The 13,735-nt window shown below is 37.7% G+C and overlaps 1 protein-coding gene across 3 annotated transcripts in view; it reads right to left on the bottom strand.

Annotated features, from left to right (window-relative positions):
• The window catches only part of LOC140212458 (triple functional domain protein), a 341,882-nt gene that overhangs the window by 179,664 nt on the left and 148,483 nt on the right, over positions 1-13,735 (bottom strand). For all 3 annotated transcript variants that reach the window (XM_072283275.1, XM_072283276.1, XM_072283277.1), the window contains exons 8-10: positions 12,668-12,799; positions 9,834-10,064; positions 6,104-6,226 (exon numbers count right to left, since the gene is read on the bottom strand). In XM_072283275.1, coding sequence (XP_072139376.1) covers positions 6,104-6,226; positions 9,834-10,064; positions 12,668-12,799 — 486 coding nt within the window. The remainder of the gene's footprint in view (positions 1-6,103; positions 6,227-9,833; positions 10,065-12,667; positions 12,800-13,735) is intronic.

Here is a 13,735-nt window from a genome sequence, read left to right as displayed (position 1 = left end):
GATTTGGTAAGCTTTAGCAAGCTGATGTATATACAAAAAGAAACCTATACAACTGAACTTACTAAAAAAGGTAGTTACAAACGCTGTAAATTAGAAAATGAGTTGGGAAGGGTCAATCAGAAATGATATACCAACAGATTCTAAAACAAATTAAAATAAAGATGTGGAAAGTAATTATTAGATATTACATATTGGACAATCAGGAAAAAAAGAAAACTTTAGTTCTGAAAGACAGCTTCAAAGTATGTGGCCTAAATAACGTTTATAAAATGTGTCGGGTTTAAGGAACAAGAAGGAAGAATGTATAAAAGAATTCAACAGGTAACACAGTAATCTGTTTTTGCAAACTGGAAAATTATCTCAACAGGTAATAAGGAGTACAGAATTATAGAGAATCTGGGAGAAGGGAAGGAGGAACAACACTGATGAATTTGCCTTTATGGTAATGATATAATGACTGTAACAAGCATATAGCTTGTTTTTGATGGTCAATAAAGAACAGAGTGAAAAGCTTGTTTTATTTATTTTACTTAGAGATAGAGCTCAGTAACAGGCTCTTCTGGCCCAAAGAACCTGCACCGCCCAATTACACCCATGTGACCAATAAACCTTGCAACCTACCTATCTTTGGAATGTGGGAGGAAACAAACGTGGTCTCAGGAAGAACATACAGACCCCTTATAGACAGTGGTGGAACTGAACTGGGTCACTGACACTGTAATAACGTCATGCTAAGCACTGCACTACCATGCCATCCCTGTTCTGTTAACAGTATAGTGGCAATTTATGTTCATAAAGAGATTGTTGTGTGAAAAAGTTTCTGTGGTTTCAGTGATACATTTCAACTTACATATAGATTGCAATAAACAAACAAGTTCCTGTCAAAAAGGTGTGCATGGATACTAGCGTGCTTATAACTTTTTCCAATAATATATTCTGCCACTTCCCAGCTGCTAACAAAAGCCTATATATAGTTCCATCTGTCTTAAACCATTTTCTAAGTCTTAGCACAACAAAAGGGGACACTGAAAGCAGAAGAAATGAGGTTATGCTCCAATTTTACATAAAGCCTTGGTCTGACCTCAGCTGCAATAGCGCAGCCATTCTGATCACTAAGCTATATGAAGGATGTGATAGCGCTTGAGAGGGAGGGGGTGCGGCAGAGACTTATAGAGATTTTGCTTGGGGTAGAGCAGTTCACTTATGAAGAGAAGCCAGGTCTTGTCTCCCTATTGTAGCAGTTAAGGAGGAACATATAAAATGATAAGGTGACATCTATTATCAATAGGGTAGACTGCAGATAACTTCTCTCCACGAGGGGTAGATGACGCTGGAGAACATCTGCTAAAGAGGAGTGGGAAGAGATTCTGAGAAGCTATGAGGAGGACCTTCTTTACCCAGGGAAGCAAGTACATATGTATGAGGGTGACACAGTAGAACAGCAGGTAGCGCACTGCTTTGCAGCGCCAACTGTACGATCAAGTTCAACTCCCACCAGTGCCGGTACGGAGTTTGCAGGGTCAGTGAGTTGTGGGCATGTTATGTTGGTGCCAGAAGGCCTTACCCAATGATGTGACAACACTTGTGGGCTGCCTCCAGCACATCTCGGACTGTTGTTCACTGACGCAAAACGACACATTTCACAGTATGTTTCAATGTACATATAACAAATAAAGTAATCTTTTAAAAAAAATCTCTAAAAAGAATTTATGTGCTGGAATATATTTCCTGGGAGATTGGTTGAAGGACGGTTGCTAACAGCATTTACTATAAGAATCGTTTACATGAAGACTTGAGTTGCACCAACCCAGCACCAACAGTTAAAGGTGACTTTCAAAGAATTTTAATCTTCCATGTCAGTTCTGTATAACCTCTTGGGAAGTGATGTTCTGAAGTACATGGTGCATAAAAGCATCATACATGTTAGGTTCATAAATCCTAGGTTTGCTGCATCTGTTTATACATCAGAATCAGGTTTATTAACTGCTCCAAAACACTTAATTGGAGATTATGTGCTTAACAACCTAGAGCTTTCATAAAGTGAAATTTGTTGTTCTATGGCAACAGTACAGTGGTGGGGTGGAAATACATTTCTACCAAAGGAGGTATAAGGCGCTCCTTCCCTCTGCTAACCTTGGGCAAGGTGTAACACTTGCTTAGCCCTCTGATCAGGGTCACGTGAAGCCATGGGAGCAGGTGGTGGATGGTCATATGAGAGGCTGTTGTATATCACAAGACCTGGTTATGCAACCACTGATGCCAGGTAGAAAATCTCTGAAGAGCATTAATAAGGGCTGGGGTCAACCATTATGTAAAGACACTGCCCAGAAGAAGGTTATGGCAAACCACTTCTGCAGAAAAACCTGCCAAGAACAATCATGGTCAATTGACCATGACCACCCATGTCATACTGACACAGCTCATAATGATGACAGTGCAATACACTAAAAAAAATACAACTTGCAAAATATATTTTTTTTAAATAATTAATGTGAACGAAGAGCAAAATAGTGAGAAAGTATTTATGAAATCCGATGACAGAGTGGAAGAAGCTGTTCCTAAAATATTGAGTGTGTGGTTAACATGTACATCATCAGTAGCATTGTCGAGAATGGGGGATTTTGCTGTGAATTTCCCACCATGATACTTCAACTAATGAGACCAATTTGCCCCAGTGACAGACTGGGGTTTGAGAAAGAAATCATGTGCTTGTGATGACTGATGAGGATTGTATCATTGGATGTAGATTGGGACTTATGGGAAAATGGGTAAGGTCTGTAATAAACAAAGATGGGTTTGCAGAAAGATATTTTCAGGACCATTCAAAGGCAATCAAATCCACTTCACGGTTGTATTTCCTGACACTGTCCCAGATTTAGGTGAGTTCTTATAATTACATTGAAGAAGACGCCCATAAAAGCCTATTTGTGCGTTTGAGGCCCATACCATTCACAATTAATACGTTCCCTCTATAATATTGTGTACCTGCAAACTGACATCAATTGGAGTTTCTATGTCACAGTAAGCACAAAATACAAATGGAAAATAGTAATATAATTCCTCAAAGCGCAGTGTAGAAAATTATATTTATCAATTAGTTTTCAGAGAACTTTGTCATGCTTAAAATGTTACTGTATAAAATTTAATATCTGGCCAACAATCAGTAAAAGCTTCCACAAGCAGTCAACTTCAACAGGAAGAGGAAAATTAGAGGGGAAAAGTAAGGTCCAAAGCAAAATGGAATCATTAATGTTTAGGGTTGTTGGAATTAGCAGAGGGAAGGAACACAGAATTGTCTTCAACTAAGTCCAAAGCCTGAACGAAATAATAAAACAAGGTTAAAATCAAAATCTGGTCGATATTAAATATATGGTGCATATTTGAGAACTTAAAACAATATTAGTTATGAGATGAGGAAATTTTTATCACACAAATCATGTTCTAGAGCTCTCTGTATAAAAAGTGGGGCAGGCAATAACCGTCATCTCATTTAGAAAGTACCTAGCAGAGCTCAAATTGGGTCATGCCTAAACAGCTACTCACTGCAAACTCAGAAGTGAAACGAAACTGAAGAGTTTCTTCAGCTGGCATGGACACAATCTAAAAAAGGTGTCTTCTTCTAATGTTCCATAAACTCACCCCTTCTTATTGTAAATAAATGCACCCAATTAGATTTTAAAATGAGATTTAAGATGTTCTATCGTAAGATTTTAAGCATTGCAAATTGGTTATGAGATCTAAGATACAACTGCTTTGTGATACCTAAAAATCCTTGTTGATACTATTTTGGATCATGTCTCGCTCTAAAACACTCTTTATATTTCAACCCAATTTCAATTTTAGAGGGAGTTTTATTCCTTCAGATTATCAACCTGACTTTATTACTTGAGTAATTATTTGAAACCAGAAATTTTGTCTATGCAGTAAAAAGAAATGATGGGTACATTTATTCTGATGTGAATTTGCATTAAAGTGGGAGGTAAACCAATTGATTTTTTTTTGTAATTTATTTTTTATTGAAGTTCATCATCAAACAAAACTTTCCATAAGATGTATTTCAGATACTGTACATACAGTATATATCATAGTCATATTTGTCACAAATGTAAAAAAATTCACTCCCTACTTTGTACATAGTTTTCTTCTTTTGATTGTTCTTTCTTTCCTCTCCTTTCTATAAGTGTAAACCAATTGATTTAGAATAGATGAGTGCAGTTTATAGAACCTCTGGGATAAAGATACAAAGCTATGACTAAAAACACAAACTTCTGGAGGAACTCAGCAAGTCAGGCAGCATTTATTAAAGGGAATAAATGGTCGACGTTTCAGGCCAAGACCCTTCATCTGGTCTCACTTATTACCTGCTGGCTTGTACTCCTTCCCCTTTCCCACCTATTTATTCTGGATGTAAGGTCAAAGCCCAAAACGTCACCTGTTTATTTCCCTCCATTGATGCTGCCCAGTTTGCTGAGCTCCTCCAGCATTGTGTGTGTGTGTGTGTGTGTGTGTGTGTGTGTGTGTGTGTGTGTGTGTGTGTGTGTGTGTTGCTCTAGATTTCCAGCATCTGCAGAAGCTTTTGTGGCAATGACTGAAAATATAGAATTATTACTTGCTCTGAAATCAAGTAGAACATTTTTGTGTTTTTAGTGTTTAAGTATTTTTGTTAGCAGTTTTCACTGTGAGCATAATTTGGGCATTAAATAGCTTTAAAAGTTTAAAAGTTTTATTTAGTATTCTAATCAACTATATATGCCAGATTTTGATTAATGAGAAGAGCATAATGACAGGTTAACATTTATATTACCTTTACTCTTTATTCTGCAAATTTGCACAAACACTACCAAAGTTACAGTGACTATGAAGTGCATAAAATTAAATTTTGCTAGGGTGGAGAAGGCATCAAATATTGTTGAAAACTATTTCTTGAACTCAAATGAAACAAAACTAAAATTTAGCAATAAAATTAACCAATGATTTAAAAATATCACCAATGAAATATAAACACATTTAGCAGGAAATAATGTAAAGCAAATTGACATAACATGGGGAATCTCAATCATGTTAAGAAAATGCGCAAAATAAAAGTACCATTGCACTTTGCCTCACAGATCTTCAATAGTCTTACAGAATCTAAAGAAATACTAAATCTGTGCTACTTACATAAGACTAACCATTTCAAAATATTTAATTGGAGATTATGTGCTTAACAACCTCAAGCTTTCAAAATTTGAAAATTCACAACAGGAATGTAATTCCAAAAAAAATCTAGAAAATCAGAAATGAAACAGCTACTTGTCAATACCCTAAGAAAATTCATTTTGGTTTCAGATATGGTTAAGCAAACATGTACTCTTCAACATTGCAATCAATCACTAACATGAAAGTTAAAAAGGACAGAACTGCTTATGTTGGAAACCCAAAATCAAAACATTGCAAATGCTATGGATTGATGTCCTTTCATCAGATCGAGGAAAACTTAAGAAGCATGGGGGAGGGGTGGGGACTAATGATATAGTGGAGACCAAGTGAAAGTGTAATGCATATAGTAGTAATGCTGGATAAGAGGGTGATAGAGTCTTGTTAACTACTGATTTGTAGAAAGGAGAGTTAAATAGGAGATGAATACAGACAAAGGAGAGAGAGAAAAGTTTATCATTGCAGAAACTGCGAAATACAGAACATGACACTTGCTGGAAACCAGTAAGAATGCTGGAAATATCCAGTTGATTGAGCAGTATCTAAGAAGCATGAAAAAACTGAGTTAATGCTACAGGTCTATGACATCATCAGAAATGAACAGCTTTGAAGTAAAATAGAAAGGTTGTTTATCTGAAATTACTTGATTCCTTGTTGGGTCCTGAGGCCGTAATGACATTGGTTGCAAGAAGAGATTCATGTTTCTTCAGCTAAGCTGGGACTTCAATGGATACTGTTAAGAAGCCAAAGATAGAGGGCAGAATGAGAGTAGGATGGGGAATTTAAGTGACATGGAACTGGAAACTCAGGATTATCCTTGTAAACAGGACCCTAATGAACAAACAGATAACTGTACATTTTAAAAAATTTACCTCTTCACCTCTCAGTCTACATGAGCGTAGCTCACCTGTGCAACTTCTTCAAAATCTTCATGCCGTTTTTGCAAAGCCCTGGCTCTATGGAGTGATTTTCCTACTCCAGTGTGCTTACTGAGAAAAGCCTCTCCATGATTTTCAATCCAGTCCAACACCTGAAACATTTAATGAACGCACACTAAGGAATGCACTTCCAGATATTCTGACCAAACCCACAGTCACAATACGAATTTCAGCCATGATCAATATATTTCCAATGTTTCTATTGCATGCAGCCATTGATCAAGACAAAGAATATTATCAGTTAGATGCTTCTTCTTTCACAACCGTTGACATTTTTTGAACTGTCACAATGAAGATGTAAAAATATTGCCTAGGAAATAACAATTTACGTGACTACTGTGGCCTTAGCATTGGAAAAAGCCCCCAAATTAGTTTAGACTTGATTGTGATCAGATTTTTTTGTTTCATTCCTTCCAGTAAAAAAAATCATGTTTTTAAAATTAAAACACTTAGCAATTATTTACCTTAATTCGCTTCAGAAACTTCTTGACAAGGAACTCCCACCGAGGCATTGAGTGAGGAGTTCTTTGATGTTGAAAGGATACATTATTTAAACACCATATTAGACTTGAAGGGGAATCTAAATCTAATATAGTGCTGGGTTTACATAATGCACTGCACCCAAGTTAATGTTCATTTGTATGTCATCTAAAGCCTTTGGTGGTGAGGTTTCAGGTTTGGGAGCCTATTATAAATTATGAGGCAAGTAACTCCGCTGCATGCCACACACAGTGCACATTGTAGCCATTGTGCGCCAGTGGTAAAGGAAGTGTATGTTTAAGACTGTGGGTGAATTGCATCTTGCTGGGTCCTGCATGGTGACAAGCTTGCAAAGTTCCAGGGAGAGGGAAAAGTGCTTCCTTACCCTCTGAGCTTAAATCTTACAGATTGTGGAAAGAACTTGTGGAATCTAAATTCAAAATTCAAAGAAAATTTATTATTGAGGTACATATATGTCACCATATACAATCCCAAGATTTTTCCTTGCAGGCATACTCAATAAATCCACAACAGAACCACTGAAAGACCACATCAACTGGGCATTCAACCGTTGTGGAAAAGACAACAAACTGGGCAAATATAAAAACAAAGAAATAATAATAATAATAAAAAACAAGCAATAAATATCAAGAACATGAGATGCATGAAGAGTCCTTGAAAGTGAGTCTATAAATTGTGGGAACATTTCAATGATGGGACAAATAAAGTTGAGTACAGTTATCCTCTTTGGCTCAAGAGTCTGATGGTTGAGGGATAATAACTGTTCCTGAACCTTGTGCTGTGAGTTCTGAAGCTCCTGAACTTTCTTTCTGATGGCAGCAGTAAGAAGAGAGCATGGCCTGGATGGTGGGGGTCCTTGATGATGGATGCTGCTTTGCTGTGACAATGCTCCATGTAGATGTGCTCGATGTTGGAGAGGGTTTTACCTGTGATGGACTGGACCGTATCCACTACTTGTAGGATTATTCATCCAAGAGAATTAGTGTTTCCATACCAGGCTGTGATGCAACCAATCAATATACTCTCCCCTGCACATCTATAGAAGTTTGCACAGTTTTAAATGCCATGCAAAATCTTCCCAAACTCCTAAGTAGAGGTGTTGCCATGCTTTCTTTGTAATTGCACTTAGGTGTAGGGCCCAGGAGAGGTTCAATAAAATGATAACACCTAGCAATTTAAAGTTGCTGATCCTCTCCACTTATGACCCTCAAATGAGGACTTGCTCATGAGCCTCCTTGCTCCTTGGCCTTGCGGACATTGAGTAAAATTTTGTTACTCAATTTCAACAAAACCACTCAGCCAGATTTTCAATCCCCTCCTATATGCTGATTCATCACCACCGTTAATTTGGCCTAACACAGTAGTGTCGTCAGCAAACTTGAAAATAGCACTGGAGCTGTGCGTAGCCACACAGTCATAAGTGTAAAGCAAGTAGTGCCGGGTATGAAAAGGCACTTGACCATTGACCTGCTCATGTTGCCAATTCTTAATTCCTGGATACATTACAATTTTGGTGCTTAATATTAGTTAATTCTTCAGTGTTCATGTCAGTTGTTGCTGTGTTAAATCTTTAGGTGATATATATAGATTTGGAATTGGAATTGGTTTCTTTTGTCACATGTACTGTGATCAGTGAAAAGCTTGTCTTGCATATTGTTCATACATATCAGAACATTAAAACATAGAACACAGAACGTTACAGGCCCTTCGGTCCACAAAGTTGTGCCAATCATATAACCTACTCTAGAAACTGCCTAGGATTTCCCTTCCGCATTGCCAAGAGCCTTACCATTAATACTTCTGTCTTCAAATCTGACCTATCAAAATAAACCTCTCCACACTTATCTGGGTTGAACTCCATCTACCACTTCTGAGCCCCTATCGATAGCGTGCTGTAAACTCTGACAACCCTTCCAGACTATCCACAACACCCCGAACCTTTCTGTCATCAGCAAACTTACTAACCCACCCTTCTACTTCCTCATCCAGGTCATTTATAAAAATCACAAAGAGGAAGGGCCCCAGAAAAGATCCCTGCAGAACATCCTTGGTCACCGACCTCCATGCAGAATACGAACCATCTACAACCAAACTGCACAATGCATTGAGGCAGAACACGGTAAAACAATAACAAATCGGAATAAAATGTAACAGCTACAGAGAAAGTTCAGTGCAGCTAAACAATGCAATGAAAGAACATAAGGTAGACTGTGAGGTCAAGAGTATTAGGAACCATTTAATAGTCATACTTAGTAAGGCAGAAGCTGTCCTTGAGCTTGGTGGTACATGACTTCAGGCTTTTATAACTTCTAACTAATGGGAGCGGGCGGGGTCTTTGATTATGGCAATTGTACTAAGGAAGCAAGAAATGTAGACAGAGTCCAAGGAGGGGAGGCGGGTTTCTGTGATGTGCTGAACTGAGCTCAAAATTCTCTGCAGTTTCATGCAGTCATGTGCAAAGCAGCTACCAAACCAAACTGTTGTACATCCAGATATCTTGCCTTCTACAGTGTGTTAATAAAAGTTAGTCAACACCAATGAGGACACGCTAAATATCTCAAGCCTCATGAGGCAGCAGGGTCATTGGTAAACTTTCTTGTCTGGGGCCATTATTGATATTCACTCCTAGGAACTTGAAACTCTCAACCTTATTAACCTCAACACGACTGATGTAGATAGGAGTATGTACACCGCATCCCTTCCTGAAGTTGGAATTAGCTAATCTCAATTACACACAGATTACAGCTTTGTGTCAGTAATATTCAATTTGAATCTGCCTCACATGCAGTATGTTTGATCTGCAACAACTGTCAGAAATGAAATGCAACCCGTTCCTCAATTCTTAGTTTACTTTAAAATGGGATTTGTGCTCTCAAGGACAGCCTGAGAAGATGGATGTGAACTGTCACTTTAAATAATTGAAAATGTGGAATCAACAGTTGTGGTTTTCAACAAAGAGGAAAGAAACAATCAATCCCTGTAAAGATTCAAGTACATATCAGTACTTAACCAGTCCTCAATGCACATATTCCTCCTTATTAACTGTTGGAAATATTTGACTTATTTGTATAAATAAAAACTGTCATGCAAGAACCAAAATATATTGGAGCTGAAAATAATATTCAATCCTTTAACTGAGATTAGTAAATCTTGCCTGTTAGTTTTACATCAAGATACTAATAAAATTTTGGCATTCACCTGATGTACATCTTGTTGAAATACACAAAGCTGGAGTCGCTGGTGAAGTCGAACCTTTCGGTGCTGCCAGATATTTTCCAACTGTCGCTGATGGTGCAGGACCTCATGAATAATATCCAACACATGGTGAACAGCCTTTGAGTAATTGGCTGTTGCCATTAGTGAGTCAGCACTCCCTGGGGTCAGAGGGCGCTGGAGTTTATCCAGCAGGACTTTCCCATCTTGACTCACCTGCACAAGACATTTTGAATGTAAATCATAACTAAAACTGTAAATACAAGCTCACTTTAAGTTAAAGGAAACTAAATTATAAGTCACTGAACATTCATTTATTCCTCATGATTTTTACCTATTCATTTGCTCTTTATACTAAGCTTTAAAGGAACAACAGCATCATTTCTCTTCCTCTTCTCATGACCTTGCTTATTAAGGTCTTGAGAAGAGGAAGGGACTACTGACAACTAATTCAACCCCAAACAGCATGTGAAGCCAAAGGAGAACTTAGGTGTGAGTGATCAGACTTGCAAACAGAACTGCGTTTTTAAAAGGATTTAAAGGAGAAAATGGTAGAGACATTGTGGGTTTAAAAAAATCAGAGTACAATCTAGCTAGCTAATAAATAATTACAAAAAGTGGGGCATCAAGACAGTGATAGATCAGTCAAAGAAATAAAAGGTTTGCAAATTGTTCTGAAGGAAAGCAGTACAAAACATAGCAGATCAAATACAAAATATGAAAGGCTGAGGAAAGCGAACCTACAACCAAAACGTTTTAAGCAACACACATAAAAGTTGCTGGTGAATGCAGCAGGCCAGGCAGCATCTCTAGGAGGAGGTGCAGTCGACGTTTCAGGCCAAGACCCTTCGTCAGGACTAACTGAAGGAAGAGTGAGTAAGTGCATTCACCAGCAATTTTTATGTGTGTTGCTTGAATTTCCAGCATCTGCAGAATTCCTGTTGTTTACCAAAACGTTTTAGTAAGGATACTGACAAGAATTGTACAGGGCACAATATGGGAGTAAAAATATCCCTGAACTGAGGTGTGCGTCAGATAAAAGCTTATCAACAAATATTTTTGATTTTGGTTTTGGGGAAAGTTTGGCCTAACCTAGCCTGGACACTAACAAATTACTCAAATGAAGTTAATGACATAAAACAGGGTTTGTACAATAGAAACAGAATACAAATGAAATATGCTCAACTGAGGCAGAATCCGTGAAGGGAAAAAATGAAGTCATTTCCTGCTGTAGGGGTGGTAGAAACAAAACTAATCAGTGCCTTGAAATGGAAAGTGGACAGGCACAAATTAAATAATTTGAAGGACTTCGGAGAATGGCAGGGGACGAGGATAGGTAGGACTGCTCTACTGGAAGAAGCAAAGGCTTAGTGGCCCAATGACCTTCTCTGCTGGGAAAATTATCTATGAATCTTAAGTTGTTTCCAAGGTTCAGTGATCACATTTTAGTAGGCAGCATGGTACCACACAGATTAGCATAGCACTATTACAGCGACAGCAACCTGGGTTTAATTCCACTGCTGTCTGTAAAGAGTATGCACGTTTTCCCCGTAACACGTTTTTCTCCAAGCGCTCTGGTTTCCTCCCACATTCCAAAGATGTACATTAGTAGGTTAATTGGTCACGAGTTGTAATTGGGTGGCACAGGGTTATTGAGCTAGAAGAGCCTTTAACAGTGCTGTATCTCTAAATAAAATAAAACCAAAAGCATTGCTTTCTCTAGAGATACTGCCTGACTGTTGTTTCAGCTTATAGCAACAGAATACTTTTCCCCTTCCAATATTTCAAGCTCTGGTTTGTAAAGGAGGCAGCAGCTGTATACTTTAAATTAATTCTACTCAGAATTTTAAAAATTAGGACAAGCACAGGATGCAGGTTAGCTACAATACCCTCAACAGCTGAATCAGCTATAGTTTATAATGGTGTTTCTTCATTCAAAACAGGTACTTGAGTCTGAGCAATCACATGAAATGTGAATATTATAAAGTAACAGAAAATGAAAAAAAATATTCTAAGCAATTCATCCTAGTGTTCATTAGTTTAATTCATTTTCTGATCACTTTCACTAATTTTATAAGTCTCTTTGCAAATACACGAATGGGAAAGATTCACCCATCAGGTCATAAATAATATTTATTTTTCCCCATTATAAAAAGGATAAACAGCATGAATAACAAACATAAAATTCAAAAAAGAAGAGCTCCAGGAAAGTAGAGACTTGAACATTTCAGGAAAAAACTCTCAAAAACTATCGGGTTTTACCCAGGTTCCTTTTTGTGTCAACAGAGCAAAACCTCTGTAAAAATACTTGTCCTGCAATAATGATGGAAAAGACTAGATGAATATTAACCCTGATTGGGATGTACAAAATACCAAGAAATTTGGATATAGCTAGATCCAAACTAGTACTTCCACTTTTATGGTAATTTTTAAATATTTTCTCAGGCTTTTGTGATATTTTCTTTGTCTTTGAATGCATGGTAATAGCATCAAAAAATTAACATCAGGAAATTTTAAAACATCTTTTCAAATGTGGTTTTAAAAAAATATTTTATGCCTATTGTGCATAAATGACGTTAATCATTCAAGATTCCCTGTATAAGAACTTCATCAAAAAAAAATCCCTATTTCCTGTTTGCTTATGCTGATGTTCTTTGTTTCTATTTGTATTTTAGTGCTAATGAAATATTCCCTTGCTAATAAATTGTTCCAGAAAACCTTTTATGTTGTTGTTTGTCATGGTGTCAACAAAACCTGCCTTAAAGGTATCCGATATTGATTCCTGTATCTTGTCATTTGTTCTGCATTACTTCACTTACCTCAGAGTATGCCAACGTTATTTGTTCATATAAGCCTTGGTGATGATGAATGGAGTCTTCCAGATCCTGCAGCTCTGAGGGAAGATCCACTTCTCCACAGGCCTTACACCAAGAATCCACATTACTCATATACTGGAAATAAAAATCCACGGTCAACAATAGAAGACTTCAGCTGACTTTGGTCTCAAAATCTTTTGACTAACTTGGTCCGAAAACTTTTACGACTGACTGCATAACTTGCATATAATTAGGCTTTACACAAATTGACTTTAGGTACAATATATTAAGTGTAGTTTAGAACAAGGTTCCTTAAGGTTTTTATAGCCAGGGGTGGTACTGGGGATAAGCTCCCACTACCTATTAAATGTTCCCAATGGCGTGCATCTCAAATATCCTCTGACCACCAAGTTCAACTCCCAGTCTACATGTGTGGCTTAGCTACTAAGCCCAGAGGAACCATTTCTACCAACAGAAGAAGGGGCGAAGGCAGGCTACTGGCGCCTTAAAACCAGATGGGGCTCGTCAGCCGTAATTGGCAGCTCATCTAGAGTCATGTAGAATTTGTAGCCCATGAACATGATACCACAATAAGGAATTTCAAAAAAATTATTTTCTGTTTACACAGGATGTACAAAAGAAAATCAGCCCAGTAGGCCTGATCAATTCATGCTGGCTTAACTCCTGTTCCTCCCTCATCTACTTCTATTAGTGGAACCCACTATTCCCTTCTCCCTTGTATGCTTGTTCAGCCTCACCTCAAATGCACTAAATTACTGTTCAGCCATTCTCACATCCTCATCACTGCTCGTGTTGCTTCTGAATCTCCAAGTAAATTTCTTAGTGACTACCTTATACTGATGGCCTCTACTTATGTTCTTTTCACATGGATATACTTTGACTTGTTTGTTCATAGCACCACCATTTGAGAGCAATCCAGTCAGACTTACTTTCACCCATACCTCAAAGTCCTTTCTTTCCAACAATTTATCTGCTTTTTTGAATGCTACCATTGAAACTGTCACCACTGCTTCCATTTGCCATGCATACCAGACCCTAACCATTCTCTTT

The sequence above is a fragment of the Mobula birostris genome, chromosome 19 (assembly GCF_030028105.1).
Source record: "Mobula birostris isolate sMobBir1 chromosome 19, sMobBir1.hap1, whole genome shotgun sequence".
NCBI classification, from domain to species: domain Eukaryota; kingdom Metazoa; phylum Chordata; class Chondrichthyes; order Myliobatiformes; family Myliobatidae; genus Mobula; species Mobula birostris.
Note: the sequence above shows the minus strand (reverse complement) of the source record. Positions and strands in the feature narration are given on the sequence as shown.